The sequence below is a fragment of the Patagioenas fasciata genome, chromosome 10, assembly GCF_037038585.1.
Source record: "Patagioenas fasciata isolate bPatFas1 chromosome 10, bPatFas1.hap1, whole genome shotgun sequence".
In the NCBI taxonomy this organism is placed as follows: Eukaryota; Metazoa; Chordata; class Aves; order Columbiformes; family Columbidae; genus Patagioenas; species Patagioenas fasciata.
The window spans coordinates 4,322,905-4,342,877 of record NC_092529.1 but is presented as its reverse complement, the minus strand read 5'-3'; the positions used below and the strand labels follow the sequence as shown (position 1 = coordinate 4,342,877).

The 19,973-nt window shown below is 46.9% G+C and overlaps 1 protein-coding gene across 9 annotated transcripts in view; it reads left to right on the top strand.

The window, feature by feature from the left end:
* The window catches only part of GRIP2 (glutamate receptor interacting protein 2), a 260,711-nt gene that overhangs the window by 233,554 nt on the left and 7,184 nt on the right, over positions 1–19,973 (top strand). For 8 of the 9 annotated variants that reach the window (XM_071812943.1, XM_071812946.1, XM_071812945.1 and 5 more), the window contains exons 15-21: positions 2,932–2,998; positions 3,796–3,941; positions 4,228–4,372; positions 8,566–8,705; positions 10,596–10,772; positions 14,126–14,279; positions 17,207–17,327. In XM_071812943.1, the coding sequence (XP_071669044.1) occupies positions 2,932–2,998; positions 3,796–3,941; positions 4,228–4,372; positions 8,566–8,705; positions 10,596–10,772; positions 14,126–14,279; positions 17,207–17,327 (950 nt within the window). The other variant, XM_071812950.1, reaches the window with a different exon arrangement.

The following is a 19,973-nucleotide window of genomic DNA, read 5'->3' as shown; positions in this document are numbered from 1 at the left end:
CTGCAGGGTATAGGTCTTTTCTTATAGCTTTTTAAACAGATATTGAAATTACCATTCATTTTAGATATGCATTAATGCTTTATATAGCACGTTTATCAAATTACCTTTATATATCTTAACAAATCAATTCCTGTGCCCTTGGCGTGAAGTACTGCAGATAAGGAGTAGGTAGTATATCTGCTTGCAGGCGATAAAAACGGGATTTGGATAGATAGATAACTTCGATTTAGTTGCTTAAGCAGTGTAATCACTGTCCTAGCGAGAAGATGGATCTGTGGGCTGAGCAGCTCCAGCTTTGCTGGTGCTGGCTTAACCTGGGCCCTGCCATCAGTCTCCTGCTGTATCCCCTCACCAGCATCGCAGCTTCCACTGAGATTTGCAGCTGATTCACTCTGCTGCTTTCACCGAAGTGGGATATTCTATCCTGGTTTGCTACCTGGAGATTGTGAAAGGAAAGATCTACAGTGTGATAAATATCCTGCTGGAGGGACTGATAATATATGCGCCTGCTGCTAAAACTAATGAATGATAGAGGAAAAGGCTGGGTGCTGGGGATTTGGTTTTCACTGCTGCTTCTTGTAATAGATTCTGTTTGCTTTTATTCCTCTTCTCGTTCCTTAGTTATCCCAAGATTATTGCGTTTCTGATTTTGTTTGTTTTTTTTCCCCTTTATAAATGCCTGCTTTCTAAAATATATTCTTATGGCATTATTACAGTTTTTTTAATTACACGTTGGCAGGTGCTGCTTTGGCTTGGTCAATAACGAAGGGCATTTATGACGGGTTGAAGCGTTGATGCGTGTGAGATATGTGCTCGTGCTCCTTGGAGGGGAATAATTTACCGATTCAAGTCATTATGCATTCTATTAAAAACACAAACCGGACATGTGTTTCTGGCCTCATCATCCATCACAGAGTAAACACCAAGTGAGCCAGAATCGCAGCAGAGGTGGCAAGAGACTGAAAGCAATTTATAAAAAGTAAATAACAGTATTGATCAATTCACTTTTTTTATCACTGCCCTGTCACCACGGCCAAGCAGTGTTTTCGTTGAGAGTTTCTCCCCCACCCCACGCTTTTACCTTCACCAGCTGTTGATTTATGGAGCTTTCTCTGGGCCACTGGAGCAGATTTAAACTCTCTTTGGTACTGGTAAAGCTACCAAAAATACAAATGTGTCTGAAAAAGAGCCTACTTCCCTCCTGAAGAGGTTTGCCCCGGCAGATGAGGTCACAGCCAGAGCGGTGGCCGAGAGCGAGCCTGGGCTCCTGCACAGCAGCTTCTGCCTCCGTCTCTCCATCCATCTCCTCTCTCGACTCCCTTTGCTGCTGTCTTCCTTTTATAGATGGGAAAGCAAGACCCAGAGGCAAGGCTGGACACCAGAACTGTGTCTTCCTGGAGCAAACAAGTTACCAAGACAGTGTCCTCTGGAGAGAAATAACTATACTGAATACTATAACCCACCACCAGGACTATGGAGATCTGCCCTAACCTCTTTCTGTCACGCCACCTTTGCTTTGAAACTAGTAAACAAACCTTGCATTGAAAAGTATTTTTGCTAACCTGGATCGCTTTGACAGAACCAGGCTAGGGAGTGATTAAACATGCAGCGATGTCAGCCCGACCCAGGGCCCCGGCTGTGCTAACAGGGTCTCCCATCACCACTGCTCGGACCAGCACATTGTGCACCTGTCTCAGCCACAAATATATCTGACTATTATAAAATCAGTCCTGGTCTGACCTAACTTCTATACTCAGCCCTGCTATGACTGAAATTGGCTGTGTTTTTGCTCTGTTCAGTACAGGAGGTTTAGTTACATCTGAGAGATAGTATCCTTAAAGGTGACAGGTCAGTACATATGTTGTAAAATCTCATAAATGAAAATAAAAACCAGGAAAAACTAGAGTGGAGAGGTTGCTAAGAGGAAGCACTTACTCCTTGATGTCTGAGTCTCTGCAGTGCTCTCTAACTGCTGTTCAGGCAGGTGGATCTCTGCGTCCTCGGTGCCACATGCATCACAGATATTTTAACCTCTGACCTGCATCTGATGTGTTCAGACGCTGCAAGTTTCTTCCTTCCCACGCAGCTTTTGCTGAGAAGCTCTGTCAGCTTTAAATGAGACGATGCAATTCCCACAGCAAGGCAGGAGGGAGTGACCCGGGGTGAAAGGGACACTCTTGGTGTGTGTTTGGTGTGCGGGTGGCAGGGAGGTCAGGAGGGGTTTGAGTCATAGATCTCACTTGGGTTTCTCAAGAGAGCAGCAGGTCTTACAGGCAAATTTGAAAATGCAAATGCTCCCAGAGATGTGTACTCGCATCTCTCATGAGCTGAAAAAGTTATCGGGGCCAGGCAGGAGAGAAAAGTTGAAAGTGATCCCTTCCAGCTTCAGCACTGGGACCAGCCCTGATTTATCCTGTTGTGTGATGAAGTGGCTGGGGCAGCTGAACCAGCTGGAAAACTGTTTTATCTAATTCTTCTTGGGTTATTTTCCATCTGGAAAACTTCCCAGCCCACTATACTTCAAGATCACAGAAATGCCTGTATTAACCCCGGCGCTGAGCTGGGTGCTCCCTTGGCAGCAGGGCTGATGTCCGGCTGCCACCATAGCCATTGCCACTTGCTGTCTCGCATCAGAGACGTGGGTGAGTGGGTGTTTAACAGTGCTGGGATGGGGCAATCACACCCTTTGCTGCTGGACGCCCTTCAGGAGGAGACAAAAGGCAGCAGGTAGGTAACTTGGGCAAAAGGCCACCAAAACAGGGTTTCAATTTTTTTTTTTCCCAATATGGCTTCCAGAGTTTGAGTGTGAAGCATCATTTTGTCAAAGGGATATAAACTCCCTTTCTTTACAACTCCTTCTCCCCATTAACCACCCCTGTCCTAGAGAGCAGACTCAATACCAAGCTTTTTACCCGTGTGTCTCTTTTGCAGCTGCAAGCAGAAAGCCTGGGGAGCCTTTGATCATCTCCGATATCAAGAAGGGGAGCGTAGCACACAGGTGAGTGCAGGATTCCCCATCTGCCAAACCCATCGCAAAATGTCCAGCCCTGTAATGAGTGGTAGAATGAAGCCCAAGCAGCAGTATTATGTTTGGGTCTGAATTTTGGCAGCATCCAAGGAGATTTCAAACTAGAGGTTTGTCTTAGACCACGATAGGGTTTGCGATAGAAATTATCTGTATTGAAGCAAGTAGAGTTGAGCTAATGGAGAAGGTGGCTGGGGCACCGATTCACAGGTCTGCTAACTCCATAGGAGATGGATGTTTAGCATTAAAGGGCATGTGGTAAAGGGCTTCTTATATCCCATAAGGTGCTGTGGCTCATCAGGTAGTTTACTCTGTCTCAGCTCCTGCTCAGGTGAGTGAATTGTGGGCACCGGTGGAGAGCTGTGCAAATAACTCAGCATTTATTGACTTCACCTCTGATCTCAACACCTCATAGCAAGGCTTTCAGAGGAATTTAGTGCTGCCAGAGGGCTCATTTCTATAAGTGCTCATACAGGAGTTTCCATAAAAGGTAGAATATCCGTCAGTTAAACATCAGGCATTTTTCAGTGCTGTAGGTTACGCAGCCTGTATATCTAATTTTCCCCCTTGTTCTGTGTTGATGCACCCTCTGCACAAGTTTCCTCTCTTTAAGTTGTAATTATTCCCAACTCCATTCATGGTTGTTTCCCAGGAAAGATGAAGGGCAATAAAAAGTGAATATTGTCATCGCCATGGCAGGGCTGAACACGTCACAGGATCTCAAAGGCAAATACAAATGTACTTTTAGTTTTCTTTTCCTTTCCACACAGAACTGGAACTTTGGAGCCGGGAGACAAGCTGTTAGCCATTGATAACATCCGACTCGACAACTGCTCAATGGAGGATGCTGTGCAGATTTTAAGGCAATGTGAAGACCTGGTCAAATTGAAGATTAGGAAGGATGAAGATAACTCTGGTACAGAAATCCTGATGCAAACTTGTGCCTATCCACTGTAATGACATTTCCCAATAGGTAGTGCAAACCAACAACGATAAGGGCTGCTGCCTGTCTGGTCATCACTTTCCAATTGATTATATTCTATTTTTGTTATTCTGCCCTTAAATAGGGAATGGTTAAAATCCTATTTTGTATGAGCGTGGCTGGAGACCTCAGGCTTTTGCTTCTAAATGTTGCAAGTCTTTCCTATGACCTCCTTTATACGGCTAATTAAAAAATTCAGCATTCCTCTTTTCTCTTTCAGATGAGCAGGAGACAACCGGTGCTATTATCTACACAGTGGAACTGAAGCGATACGGTGGCCCCTTGGGAATAACCATCTCCGGGACAGAGGAACCTTTCGATCCCATTGTCATCTCAGGCTTGACTAAACGAGGGCTGGCAGAAAGGTGAGGTTTGGGGGCAGAGGGGTTGAACTGATATAGGAAGGGACCTTGAACTTTGAAAAATTTCCTCTGCTGTCATTAACTGTTCTTTGGTGTTTTAGTCTGCTAAAAAGGAACGGTGCTATGAAGGTACCAAGCCCTGCGGAGCAGGGACAGCCCTGTTGTTCTGGTTCTGCAGACCCACGTGCAGGAGCTGTGGGGTGGCTGGGACTGAGCTGACACCGCAATGAGAGAGGCTCAAAGCAGGACCCTTCTGGAAACATCACATCCAGTGTGTCAGTTGAATCAGCAGTCAGGAAAATGTGTTTATCTGCCCCTTTTCCACAGAGGCGCTTCCTGGTCTGTGATTTACTGAGCACATGCTATGTGGGGAGATTGCCCAGCCTGCCCACAAAACCACCATAGACTTCGATCCAGGACTTGCCTATTGCTGAACTGTGTCTTACAACCACGACAGCGGTGTGTGCTGCTGAAACCACAGAAATTCGGGAGTTTTCTGACCTGTTCTAGCTGGTTGCTTAGTGTGTTGCGGGTGGATGTATCTCAGTGCAGGGCTGGTGTGCCTCAAGCAGCAGACGTGTAGGTGCAGATTTACCTTCAGCAACTGGAGAGGGTGACTGTGTTTGTTCCTGTGTCTGAATGTATGTGCACATGTAGGATTTAAAGGATCAGGACTTTGCTGAGAATATAAGGTGGAACTGAGTCATACACTGTATTTTAATTAATCTGTCTATACGGTAGCTGTGACGTGTAAATAGATCATTTCAGCAGCCCTGACTCATGCTTCTCGTAGGGTTGCTTTACCCTGTGCTTCCTGACAGGGAGAACAGCAGCAAAAAAACCCTGAAGAAATAGGTGGAAAGTGCTAGACCTTGGGGACATTTTGACTGCAGATCTGGCCATTTGTTTTTTTCTGTTACAAAGCTACACTCAGCGGGGCTGTAAAACAGCTCAGTGCCTCTTTCTGCATTGGGCTCCTCGAGCTCTCACGACACTCTGCTGCTGCACGTTTCCATTGCTTTCCTTTGGTACAGAAAGTACAACATCAGTGTCACCCTAGTAGTATGGAAGAGGGATGGACTTAGTGATTCTTGTCTCTGGGGATTTTATATCACTGCTTGCCACTGTAGCATTCAGCCTTTTTCCCTAGAAAATAATAGCCACAGAGGATCTGAGATTTTTCTGCATAGCAGTTCTGCACTGTACCTGCAGCCCAACGTGAGAGAGGGTGAGGACAGAAAGCCCGGACGCTGTCAGGTGTCAGAAGACAGTCTCGTGCCCTTGTTGCTCTCAGTTCCCTTTGTAATGCTGCTGCCGTTCCTCCTGCGAACTCAGATACACATCAGCGACTGCTCCACAGAAGCGTTGCGCAGGCAAGTGCTGCGGTACTACTGAATTTTGATCAGGAGCTGGCAGGCAGTAAAGAACGAAAAGCCTTTTGAGAAGGGCAATGGAGCCGTTCGGCATGTTCACTGTGGCCGAGTGACAAATGACGGTGGCTGCGCGGAGGAGCAGCGTGGGAACAGAGCAGCATGGGGACTTCTTTGGGTAACCTTGTCTCGCTGCGGGGAGGGTGAGGATGAAGGCTGCCTGCAGGAAAGATGCTGTTATTTTTTTTCTCCTGGGAGCAACAGAAGGGAGTGGATTGACCTTGTCAAAGGAAGAGAGGTGGTCCCAGTGTTATTTTAACTTGTCCTTTTCCTGCCATCGCTACCCTTCCCTGCGTCACAGGTGGCATTAGCCAGGCTCTGAAGAGTGGGACAGGTTTCCGAAGGACAGGAATTTAACCCAAATCTGTGCCTGACTTTTTGCTGGAGCACAGGACATGTCTCAGCAGTGGTGGCACGGGGTGGACCAGATCCTGGTGTCTGGTAACGGGAACACGCTGGCTGCTCTCACAGAGGCAGGATGGAAGGTCTGCGCTGCGGCAATGGGAAAGGCAAGGTGTCCTCTAGGATCTGTCACACGTCTGTCACAGCAGGTGACAGGCCATCTAAGCTGAAAAGGCTCCAGATTCATCCAACTTGGGTTTTTATCTTGACCTTGAATGTTTTTCTCCTTGTACATGTCTGATCTTATAGAAACCTACAGAGGCTCAGGCTGTCGGGCTGGTGTCAAGCGGTGGCTCTCTCCCATATTAGTTTGTGTTTCTGCTCCTTCAGTGCCTGCTGGTGGCTTTAACCTGGACCATGGGACTTGGTTAACTTTTTCTTGGTGATGTGCCTGAACCATACTGTTCAATTCTGGTTGAGGAGTGATGGTTCTCTGAGAGCAATTTTGGGTTATTGCTGGCATTTTAAAGTGCCTGACCAGACTCCTCTAGTGCCACATGGTCAAGTAGAATGGGGGTGGCTGCAGGAGAGTTTTATCCAGGAGTGCTCAGCACCAACTTGTCTTGACAGAGGGAGGAGTGATGGTGACCCTGCCTATGTGCCAAGAAAATCCCTACTACATGTGTGCAGCCACCTCTTCTCCAGTGCTTCCTGGGAAGTGCCTGCAGACCTTTTTCCACCTTGTGACTTACCTGTTGCTCAGTTCTGCTCTTGCACATGTCCTCTGAGCAAGAAGTGACATGGAGCACTCCACTCCTTGGGCTGATTTGTGTTTGAGGGGAATTAAGTACTTGTCGGTGATGATGGAGAGGCACAAGGGTCATTAGCTAGAAGCAGCTTTCTCTGCCTCTCCCACTTGGCTTCTGTCTGCTGGTCCTCACAGGGGTGCCTGGAGATGGCCAGATGAGAGGACTGGACTTTGATTTACTTCCCTCTCTTAAAGAAAAGTACCTGGCTGAACGAGACCTTTCTCTTTAATGGTTCCTGTGTTTTTCCCTGCGCTTCCACCGTTTCTGCAGAGCAGTCGTGTTCAGAGGCAGGTGGTTGGGCCGGTGTCTTGCGTAGGAGATGTGTCCCTGTGCTGGGCTCAGGGCTACAGCGGGAGGCCCATGAATGCTGAACCACCGCAGCGAGCAAAGGATCATGTTTAAACGGCCAGCAGTTAAGCTCTATTTTTTTATTTTATTTTTTTACTACGTAAACGAAACTTTTAAGACTAATACTCCTATTCCAGTTTGATCTGTAATTTATTTGAATGCTCAGATTTTCCCTGGGGGCTTGTTCAGACTGGTTTGGTTGGGACAAGACAGACATCTAGTGGCTGCCTGGCTCGGCTGTGCCACTGTCCAGGCATCTCAGCAGCAGCAGGAGCCGCAGACTGAACAGTCCTGCCTGCTGTTGGGCTGCATTTCCTGACTTGCTGCCCTTGTAGTACGTGTTTTACAGCAGCGTGCCTACAAAAGTTTCACGTTTCAGGGAAAGACAAGTAGATCTTTTGCCTGAGGCAGTATGTAAAATCCGAATCCTGCAGGAGCAGTGGTCCAATTTGGAGATGTAACCTGAGAGAGGCGCTTTGCCATCGACAAAAAGATATTAGGGTCCAGATTTGCATCTCCACCTGGCTCGATCACACAGATTCCTGATCGCTAAACCTCACGGTGCTGAGGTAGACACGGATGGATGGAGCAGAGCAGGAGAATTGCAGTAGCTTGTTAGGTTTTTCCCTGGCTGTTGCTGAAGCCCAAGGATTTATTTAGCTGAGAGCAGAAGCCGGTGCTGTAACGTGCCTGTGCTGAAAACATGGGAAACTCTTCCAGAATGCTGGTCCTGATGGAGAAAGTCACAGTGGTGCAGCTGTGTAGGGGTGAGCTTTAAACACATCGTGAGCTGATCTGCAACTGGTTCAGCTCATGCTTGAACACATGATCTGTGGGTGTTGGGCTATTTTATTTTTATTTTTAATTAATGGGTTTCTAGGTTTGTCTCATCGTTTCTTCCAATCAATATGAACATCACATGCTGGAAATACTGGTGCTTTAGCACACAGACCCCCTTGCTTTGAAGAGTTTTGACTGTAAGCTGGTCTGCAGCATCAGTCCCCGAGGGGCCTGGGACCTGAGGACTGCATACGTTCCTGTGCATATGTTTATGTATATACACAGGGGGAAGATGGGACGGGAACCCGGATTCCTGGTAATGGTGACAAAGAGGAAATCATGAGTATACAGCATACCAAGGGGAAACCAAGACATATTTGAAAGCGCTGAGAGTTAATATGCTATTGCTTCAAGCGACAACTTAATGACATGACTTGCAGAGGCAAATTGCTTCTCCAAGGTTTCTAATGGCGCCTTTTCTCCCCAGAACCGGAGCCATCCACGTCGGTGACCGGATATTGGCCATTAATAACGTGAGCCTCAAGGGCAAACCGCTGAGCGAAGCCATTCACCTGCTGCAGATGGCGGGAGAGACGGTCACGCTGAAGATCAAGAAGCAAACAGAGAGTGAGTTGAGGGCTCTGGTTTGGGGTGGGGGGGCGAAGGTGCACCCCATGTAGGACCCTGCGTGATGGAGCAGGTACTGCTGTACCTTTTTGTGTTGGGGAAGGTGAGACAAGGCAGCGTGGTCAGCTGCAAGGCTGGGGATAGAGGAAAAACATGGACTTTTTTTGCTTGCGGATTTTTGAAAAGGCAAACTCTCTGTGGTGCTGGGGAGAGATTAGACAGCAGGTTTATTGGAAATGATAATTTATTTTCAGATTGACACCTTGTGCCATTGGCACCATTCTCTGTGTGAGCGTTTCACACAGAAGTGAAGCAGAAGATGTTTTTAAAAGTAGAAGAGTGCAGGTTTGTTTTGTTTTGTTTTTTAAATATAACCCCCCAAAATGAGCAAGGGGACTCTGAGCTTATAGAATCCATGGAAAAAAAAATCTTTAATTCAACTTTTTGAAAGTGATTGGCAACAAATCTTTTATGCCCCTTTTCCTGGTTCTGGGCCCTAAGATCATCTTTCAAAGCATCTACTGTCCCTCTAGAAATCCACTTCTCATTTCCTTGCCAAGCTCCCTGTGGCTGTGAAGCTGTTCCTCTGGACGCAGTATCAAAGAGCAGTAGCGTATTTAGTACGGACAAGCCGCTTTTTTGGGGGATGGAGAGGGGAGCATCAGCAAAACCAGGGAACATGCAAAGTTTTCTCCCCAACTTCTTCAAAGTTGCAACCAGAGATTGTTTCATGAAGTTCAGCAAGTAACAGGTGAATTCTGACTGCATTTCTGTCTCTTCCCACACCCAGTGTTTTCTGTCTGGTTTTTTTGTGGTAGTACAGGGAAATTGATTCCTCTTCAAGAAACCCCAGTCTTGTTCCCTGCAGCCAAGTGTCTTGATCCATGTTCTGAAATGCTCTTTTTTTCCCCCTGCTGACATTAGCATTGTCACAGCCACTCGCTGAAATAATTGACATGCAAGTGCCAGTTGGAGACTCGTTAATCATTCTGAGAATGAAGCAGGTGTAATTGAAATTTCAAGGTAATCTCGAGTTAATCATGGTGAGCAATCTTCTGAATACTCAGAAAACAGGGACTTTCAGGACACTGGGCTTTGTTTGGTAAAATAATCTGTCCTCATTGACAAATGCAGACTTTCAGAGGGCTTTTTAACCCAGCCGCTGCGAATCGGAGATCCAGGGGCTGGATGGCTAACAGCATCTCTAATCAACAAGGACTTTAAAATATTCAGTACAAAGAAATGCTTGTGCTGAAAAACTATTTCTTGCATAGCTTCTTCCTGAAATGGAATTTGATATAATGATAATAAGGGCCTGTTATTACTAAAATAATGAAAGGGAATGTCTGAGCTTCATCATCCACATTCAGCTTTCCATTTTCCACTAATCAGGGGAAATTCAGCCTCAAAATACCAGGCCCAGGGATTCCACTGTTGTTATGAGTCTGCATGGGAGCTTCTGGAGAGGCGGTGATTAACCTTGAATTGATACAAGGTTGGACAACCTTGGAAGGGGGCTGTAACTTCAGCTGTAGTAGTTTGCGACCAGCTTGCATTGTTGGAATCACATCAAAATAACTGCTTGTAACGGAAAGTTTGCAGCCAGCACCCCTACTGGATGCTGCTCTAGGCCCTCTGAGAGCAGAGAAGCTTTGGGCTGTTGTGTGAAAGGGCCAACACTTCTCTGGGCCAGGCTGTTTGGAGGAAGCTTCCAAAAGCACAGGAAGATGTTCTTGTGAACTGAGATTTGGTCCCTACTCTCTCATATTTGAGAATCCTCAAGCCCCCATCATTGCTCCCTACATTCCATGGGCTTGCTCCCATGGCAGTGTAAGGCTTTCCGCCAGGCTTGCTCTTTGTGCCTGCTAAAGCAACATGTTCTGGTTTCAGAACCCTATCCCAAGAAGACGGGGAGTATAAATGAAGTGAGCGACCCAGAAGATGAACTGACGGACTCCCAGAAAACTAGCAAGCTGTCTGAGATATACTCCACCACGATTCCTAGCGTGGACAGTGCTATGGAGTCCTGGGATGGCTCTGGCATTGATGCTGGGTATGGAAGCCAAGGTAAGCCAGGGTTGTCTTTTCTCAGGGTCCTCTGGGCCAAGACGAAGATAAGCAGAGCCTCCAAGCCTGTCTGGAGACTGAACATGAGCCAAAGCCTGTGGTCTAACCACATTTGCATGGCTTCTCGCTTACAGCAAGGAACAAAATGTATTTTAAGATGCACTCATGTGGTGCTCGGGGTTGGTGTCTGTGTTTTAGGTTTTTATTGGCACATTACTTCTGGCTTATACAGCATCATACTGTTCACAGCGTTTTCAAAACCATTACAGTACTTTATAATTCACATAATCAGAGGAAATATTCACTCTCCATATGTCTTACAGAGTCCATAGCTCACTTTTAATTCTCCAGAGAGGCCATGTAGGACATATTAATCCTCTTCAGGATGTTTTAAAATCCGCAAGAATGTCTTGTGACTAGAAGCGCTTACTTAACAAAATAATTAAGGTAATACTACAAGAAGTATCTCTAACTCTCTAGTGAGTGATCAGATGAACACATGTCTTCGAGGCCAGGTTTATTCAGCTGTGGCTTCTGGCAGACATACGGAATTGGGATGGAGGATTTTCTAGTCATGGGAATAGATTTTTACTTGGAGAAAAGCACTGGAAAATAGTTATTCCAGTTCAGATTTAGTGACGTAAGCTAGTATTAGCCCATGTTGAAACCCTGAATCACCGCTGTAAAAGGAAACCAGTGAAAAGACTGCTGTTCGGAACAGAATGTGAAAACAGGGAGGGATGATGCAGGAGCAGTGTTGCAAAGCACCTTAAGTGTGCGGAGCGAGGTGTGTACCTGTGCCCACTGCGCTCTGACTTGGAGAAGTTCAGAGGACAGCACTGCGGTTGTGTCTCTTCCACCATGTCTGTGTCTTCAGCCTCTGTTGGTCTGAGGTCTTAATCTGGGAGTGCAGTTGGGACTGGAGGCTTCATTATGGAGGCATCCCCTGGCCTTCCTAATGCTGCAATCCTTCTCCATCTAATTGAATGTTAACACAAGTTGGACACTGGATTTAGCAAAGTGATTGCTTTTACCGGTAAATTGAGAACGAGTAATTGAGCACAGAACCCTAGGGAGCGGGGCTGATGCCAAGTTGCCCAACATCCACAGACTGCAACTTGGCTTCAGGGGCTCTCTTGTCTTCCCTGGTAATTGCATTTGGCTGTATGGTGACATGCCGGTGCTGGCTGGGAAGACGGAAGCTGGCAGGTAGGGACAGGAACATGCAGGGTCTCCTGTGGGGCAGCCATGGAAGGCAGGATGCAGGGAGACCTGAGGGATACACAGAGTCTGGAGACTGAACTTGACACCCCAAATGGAGAACTATAGATTGGGCTGTGCAGCCTTATAGCTTTTAGGTTCATCCACGACTTTAGGAAACAGGGCAAGGAAGGATTTGTGTTGGAGAGTGTTGGTCTCTTCTCCCAGGTAGAAAGTGATAGGATGAGAGGAAATGGCTCAAGTCGTGCCAGGGGAGGTTTAGATTGGATATTAGGAAAAAATTTTTCCTGAGAAGGGTTGTCAGGCATTGGAACAGGCTGCCCAGGGCAGGGGTGGAGTCACCATCCCTGGAGGGGTTTAAAAGGTGCATAGATGAGGTACTTAGGGACACGGTTTAGTGCTAGAGTTAGGTTAGGTTATGGCTGGACTGGATGATCCTGAGCGTCTCTTCCAACTGAAATGATTCTATGTGATTTGGGCAAGGGAGCTGTGCTGGGCCTGGTGGGAACATGCCACCAGGTGGCTCTGGATCCCAGGGATCCAGCCTGTCTGCCTGGAAGGAGGAGGCGAAATTGGTGGCACCCAGGTGACAGCCCTGCACACACAGGTACCCCTGCGGTCCCTGCCCCCCTGTGCCCAGCCCAAATCTGCTGCAGGGACCTGTGCCCAGGGACCTCGTTCTGCGACGAGCGCTCCTGACTGCTGTAAGGTATTGACAAGCACTTTTCTGGGGTTTTCTCCAGAGCAGTCTAACCTTTAAAAACACACAGAGGAAACACTCAGCTAAGTGAAATAACAGGCCTTGGCATTTTCGAAGAAAGTTCTGGCATTGTCTTTGGGTATTTCCAGCGCTCTTAGCTGTTTGGGAGGTCAAGTCTCCCTTAATTATGTGTCTCTGCGTTACCTCTTCCTGTTCGCTTGGCACAGCGTGTGATGGAAGCGTACAATGTTTCTTGGAAAGGCTGTGAGGATTTCTCTGAAACGTTGAATGGGCAGCAGGAGGTGGACAGGGGACTCAAGAAATGAATTTCCACTGCAGATGGCACTGACACTGCTGAGGAATGCTCTGTTTTGGAAGCTTTCTGTCCAGGCAGCTCCTCCTGAGACCCGGGGATCTTATGACATGGTAACGTTGGATTTGCATCTCTAGAGTAAGATGCCACAGTACAGAGGAGTCCTTGGGGGCAGACATAGCAAAACTTGCCTGATTTCATCCTAACAGTCCATATTGATCTCCTATCAAACGTGATATAGATGAGCCTCCCTTTCTCTGAGGCCAGTAGAGTTTTTCCGCCTGTTCCTTGCTTTTCACACACATGTCCATGGAGCAGTTTTCTGTCTCTGCACCAGCTGATCCCAAAGGCTGATCCCAGGAGGGCTCTGCTGGCTGTGGGGATGGGCTGGCAGCTCTCGGGATCGGGGCTCCTCCTCACTTAGCGCTGCAGGGCATGTGGAGCTGATGGCCACCACCAGGTACCCTTAGCACCAACACACTTCTTGAAGGGTGGCTGTTGCTTCTGGCTGCTGTGGATGTCATTTCTTTGCTTCCATCCTTCTATATCCTATTACTTTTGTTGTGCTTTCCATTAAGTCCCAAAGACAGTTGAGAATTTGAATCAAGATTTATTTTTTTTTCCTAATAGAAATCAAGCCTCCAAATCCTTCAGAATGAAAGGGGCTGGGCATGCTGAGGGAGGTTTGGCAGCATCTTCTCTTTACCATTTGAAGGACTCGCTGTATTTAAAAGTGGTTGCTTCAACAGCACGATTTCTGTTGGGTTCAGTGTGGAAAACGGAGCAGTTAACTATGGCTGGAGCTGGCTGGGGGCAGGATCTGCATCTGTGGGTGTGTGTAGTCACAGGTCTGTGGATCCCTGACCCACACCACAAAACTAGCCAGGAATGGAGGGGCAAAGGAGAAATGAGACGCCTTATGACAAGATCCTGGTTAAAGCAAGAAGAGGTGGGAAGACCAACCTGTCGGATGCCTGAGATGGGAGCAGTATGCAATCCGTATCACCTCAGGCTTGGGATCTGGGGAAGGAGGCCCTCCTGGCTCAGCGTGACTTACTCCATTTGGGTTTTCTGACCAGGTATTACCCTCTCTCTCTCCACCCTATTTGCCTTCCCTAGGTACATACATACCTCAGGCTGCGGGCATAGCACTCCATCCACACGAGTGGAGACACAGCAGGCAAAAGAGCAGCACCCCCCCGGGGGACCCCAGGAAAAATTACCCCTACATGGATGGAAGCTTCAGTGAAGATGACTGGGACAAGCCCAGCAGGTACGGAGGGGTGGGAGGAAACAGGGAGGCACATCTGCTAATGTGGGTGTCACTGTGTAGGGACAAGGGGGCATGGGAATGTGATGGAGTGGCCAGTGTTGTCCCCATCTCAGCATCAGGCAGCCATGGGGAGGGGTGCTGGGCTGGTGATCTGCCCTGTTGAGCCACCACATTGCCAGGTTATCCTGGGTACAGCTCTGTGACACCTCTGCCATGGCCAGGTGACATTTGTGTCTGGAGTTAGGGCAATCTCAGCTGCATGGACCACAGGTTTTCACAATGTCTCATACTCCTGCCATGTAAAGGCTGCAGTATTTTCATAGTTGAGGTGTAATAAGTAGGTACGATCAGGGCTGTCCCCACGTGTGTTGGCCAGACTTTATTCAGTGAGGATGCAGCTTCACAACAGCTCAGTGTCACAAAGGCCAACCGAAGCTCTTGGATGACCGGTATGAGGTTGCATGTTCAAGTTAAAATCCCCCAAAACTGTGGCTGGATGTCTCTCCATCACACTTTGGCCTTTCCAACACCACCACCAAAGCCACACTGAGTGAATATGGTTGAGTTAATCCCCCAGCTCAGCCAGAGGGAGAGAAATCCTGCAACAGCTCCTGAGCCCGTGGAGAGGCTGCAGCTGCCCCTTGCTTTGGGTGAAAATCCTGCTGGATCTGCCCTGGCCAGAGGCTGCCCCTGCTGAGCCACCCATGGTGGAAAAGCCTCGTTGCTCTGTAACTCACCCTCCCCTTGACATCCTCCAGAGTCCCCATAGTTGTGTGTGTCGTGTTGTTACTGTCGGTTCTTTTTTTTTTTTCCCTTAACTTTTTGTTTGTCCAAACAAAACCCTTAGAACATCTCATGGCCATTTCCACCTATTTAAAGATGATCAAACTGGCAGGAAGGCTGGCAGTAACGGAGACTTTGTTCTTGTTTTGCCTCTCAGCGAGAGCCGGCTCACCGAGGTCGCTGATCCCTCGTGGCCCTCCCAGCGAGGCAAAACTAGCAAATCTGAGCACTCCAGGCCGTGCATGTCCCTAATGAGGGCTCCGAGCCCTGATGTCAAAGTACAAGTGAAATGGTTCATGCTGCTGAGCCTTTTTTATTAGGGAGAAAAACAAAATGTTTCTAACCCTGGCTGCCTTTACCCTGGAAAACCCTGCTGACCCAGTGGTGCGAGAGCCCATGCTGATACATCCATGTCCTGGATGTGTTTGTTATATTGCTGATTTGAGAGGCAAGAAACAGGTAACTGGAAGGGACGTTGGCTGCTTTGGGAACCTGAGAACAGAGGAAGGAAATGAGTAAGGGAAAAGAATTGAAAATTCCTTTTGGGGGGAAATTTTGGTTTGTTTTTATGAAGTCTTGCTGGGTGTTTTTTTGACCTTTCTGCCTGGTGTGAAGGCTACTGTCCTTTAAAAGCTGATGAAAAGGCAGGGGGTGAATTTAAAAGACAATAAGCTATGTCAGATACTGCTCTCTCCAGGCAGGCCACAATCCCACAAGGAGCAAAAGCGTGAGTTGATGCCTGCCACAGACTCCCTTTTAATGCATTGGATGAAAACCAAAGCATGTGTAAAGGTTTCACAGTTAATAGAGATCTGGAAAAAGCTCTATTAATAGCCCAAGGGGTCATTATGTATTTAATGGAGGCCAACGTCTCTTTGACTTGCACTCAAATAAAATGTTTTGCCTGTGCGACGTGGCTCTGGTGGATGACCATTGCTTCCTCTCTGGGGTGCTGATGACCATTAAGCCATGTGAGATGCTGCCAGATGTTGCAGATGTGGAGCATCATCCCTGCAGCTCCCAATAAGATGCACAGAAAGTGCATTAGGGCTCCTGTAATGTCGCTATCTCCTTGGGGTCTATCTCCATGACACATTAGTGGGTTTATAGTGACGGTGATTTAGCACTGCAGTGTTTCCTTCAAGAGGCTCCTGTTAAACTGAGCGCTGATGCCTGTGTTTTGCATTGTCTGGTGCTCAGTGAGCAGCGTTCAGTGTCACCTACTTCTCTGGCTTTTTCAGAGGACTTCAGCGTCTTTAATTGCTATTTGCTTGAGAAGTCAGATAACTGACCCTGCCTTGTGGTCAGAGATAAGAGATGCTGAAACCACCAAGGTGGGAAATTGGAGAACCCCCAGCAAGAGGCACACGATGTTCACGTTAACATGTGTTTGTACCAGCTTGAGAGAGATTCTCTCCACCCTTACTCTCTGTTGTACAGAGAACTGGTGGCAATATTTACACAGCTGTAAGTGGCATGACTGTTATATAGCAAAAGAAAAGAGAGACCTCCTGGAAGTAACAGCTCAGTTCCCTGGCCATCCAAAAGCAACTGAAACTTGGTTTGTATGGGTTATACATGACACGGTCACTATTGCTGGCTATAGTGCGCGTTTGCTTGCCCAGCCCAGGGGAATCATTTTTATATACATCTTTGCATTATTTACTCTCATAGAGACCTAATGTATTTATCATTTTCTCACCATGTCTGTTACCCTCTGTGTTTTTCTCTCTCTTCTCAGGTGTTCTGTGTCTCAGATCTGAGCTCTATCCCATCAGCCTTTGTACTAACAGTCTCTGAGGCTCCTGGTTTACCCATAACGCATCCTTTTTTCTTTCACTTCTCTATTTCACCAAAACGTCTTCCTAAACCTACAATCTTCCTACAGGCACTTTTTAATTTACCCTTTGAACTCTGACATTGCTACACCAACTTAATTCTTCCTTTGAAGGACACTTGCCCTGTTAGTAAATGCATGGAGGTCTCGTGTTCGGACTCTTGTCTGAAAAGTTCATATTGTTTGCTTTTGTATATGAAGACTCCTCAAGTCTCTGCTTTTACTGGTGAGACACTTGCTGTAGCCTTGCGGCTTCCATCCCGCTGCAGAAGAGTGCTGACAATGTTTGGTTCCTACGTTACAACAGATACCCCAACCGCCAAAATGGCCTTGAGACCACTCACGAGGATAGTTTTTGGCGTGTTTTTGGAGAAGCTTTGGAGGATTTGGAAACATGCGGCCAGTCTGAACTTTTGAGGGAGATTGAGGTAAATCACTTTCTGAATTTGCTGCTGATCTGATTGTTTTGCCATCAATGTTAGACTGTTTCCCCCGGTCTGTTAATTGTCCATAGCATCTCTGTGCTGCCAGTGGTATGAAGAAGGGTTTGAGTTTAATCCATGCCAGTGTCTGTGCTAATGGATAACTGTGTCTCATTAGACAGTTGCTTGTGTGCACTTTTTCCCCGAGCTGATGACTTACCCACCAGGAACTCCACGCTCTTTTCACAAACTGTTGCTGGCCAACAATCTTCATGTGACTGCTGGCAAACCTTGCCGGTCAAATGGTAAACACTCCACTTGGAAAGACGTTGTCTGTCCAAAGCACTTAAAGGTGAAGCAAAAGGATCCCCCCAAAACCACACTGGGACTAAAGCCTTGGGTTACTTCAAATACAGACGGACCCAACATCTATCTTGCATTCAGCTGTCACTGCCGGAAACTGTTTGAGTGAAGGAGGTAATTGGAAGCTTTTCAGCCAGCCTTCCCCATGGAAAAATCTGAGAAAGTAATTGCTTCCTGCAGAAATAAAGGTGTTTCCTCTCTTCACAAACCACTTTCTCTTTTCTTTATCCAAGATACTTTGGAGGTCATGTTATTGTGTCCGGTTATAGGATGAGGAGCCTGGATTTCTGAGCTGTGGGATGCAAATAAAGGCCTCTGTCTCAACTGTCGAGCAGCGGGGAGCAAACCTGCCTGGCAGGATGGGACCCGTGCTGCTCCCCTCCCCGATTCAGCATCCCCAGCCCAAAAGAAGGAACCTGGCCTCTCAGGCTCATCCCTCCCCTGCTGGGTGCAGAGGGCTGGGGAGAACTTGCTGGGTCGTTCCCTCCGTCAGCCCAGTGGGACTGTTTTTATGCACAATTTCATGTTGCTTTGGCTTTGGAGAGAAAAGGCAGTTTCTGAATAATTTCAAGTGGAAAAGGAAAGTCGCATTTTGGTCTATATGTGAAAATATGGGCGACAGGGGACTTACTAATTGTTCTTTCCTCCTTGCTCCTTAGCAACTCTAAGTGAGGGAGGAAATCTCAAGTTTATGGTGCTGAAGCATGAAAGAGTGTATTTATTATCTTAACTGCTTAGGAAAATGCTGACTCAGAAAAAACCAACCCACACAAAAACCACCCCCCCAGCCTCCACAAACTGTAACTTTTTCCCTTGATCACTTATCTTATGGCCCTGAATGTATTTAGAGGTGGTTTAGGCAGCCTATGTCAACTATTCTGAACTGTTGTTGACTACTTGGGATAAAGTATCTCTCTGAAATGATGCATAGATGTTTCTCTTCTGTATAATGGCTGGCATCTAAATGTAAAAGAGGGATTTGTTGGGCTACTGTGAAATGCCAGGACAGAGAAAATATCCTTTTCCAGGGATCTGTGGTGCAGGGTTTTGTGTACTTTTGATTCACACTGTTTTAAGGCTGTGGAGCTTTGACAGTTATAGCAATGCTTTAAGAAATGTAAAGAAATTTCACCAAAAGCTGAGCACCTCTAGGGTTTTGGTGCGTTTGGCACATTTCTAGAATATTTTGTAAAGTTCTGTTGACAAAAGCAAAGTGCTGTGTTTTAGCAGAAGTCTGGTGGGTGTCAACTGCCCTTTTATTGAATGTGAAGTACACTGATGTGTTCTTCCCTCTCCATGCGCCCATCCTTCCCGAGCTCTGGTGTGGGATGTGCAAAGCTCATTGGGACTCTTACTGTATCTCAGGTTTCTACACCCCAGCTCCAGGCCTCCTGTGATTTTACGACAGTCACAGTTTTGGGTTTTTGCTTTTGTTTTGTTTTTGGTTTTTAATTTTATCGTATTTTTTTTATTTGACCCTTCATGCTCCACATTTGAAAGAGCGTAAGAGTCATGCGAGATGGAAACAGGTTCGCACAGAAGCAATCCACTCCCAGACTACACAGTATGAGTAGAAACTGGCTTTTTCCAGTATGTCTGGGGGAGAATCTGTCCCTGCTTTGCTTTGAGGGCAGCCAAGACATGAGGAAAAATAATGTGGCACAGCCACAAGCTGGACAAGTCCAGATTTGCCCCTTCTGCTGCTTGCATTTCATCCACAGCACCTAGCAAATTGCTTATGAAGCTGCAAGGAGTATTGAAATACCTTGAAGAAAGAGGAGTCGAATGCTGTAGGAACAGTGTGACATGGGTATGGGCTGGTTACAGCATTTGCTAAAGGGTTTTCTGTGTTTTATCTATCGATTTTGGGATAACCTGGATGGTGCTGGCATTTTCATGCGACCACCAGAATTCGCTTTATTTCCCTTTGTTCCAGCTTGGAGCAAAGAGCTGGAGTGCCCTGATTAGAGATTTGGTCAGATGATATTTCCCATGTGCACAGGAGCAATTGCTCTTTGACTTGCCACGTTTAGCATTGCTGAATTTTACTATCTGCTCCCTAGCTTTCCTTTTCTTTCTTCTACCTTTTGACATTTAATGGGACTGCAGACCCTTGGAGCCTGAACTTTGAAATGACGGCTTTCATTACACCATTTAACTGGACTTTGACCTGGAGCCAGCTGAGGTTCTACAGACTGGATGCTTGACTCCTTCGTTAGCTTTGATGAGTGTAATCTCATTAGTGAAAAGCATTGCCAAATGGAGTAGAATCTACTTAGAGGCATCTTT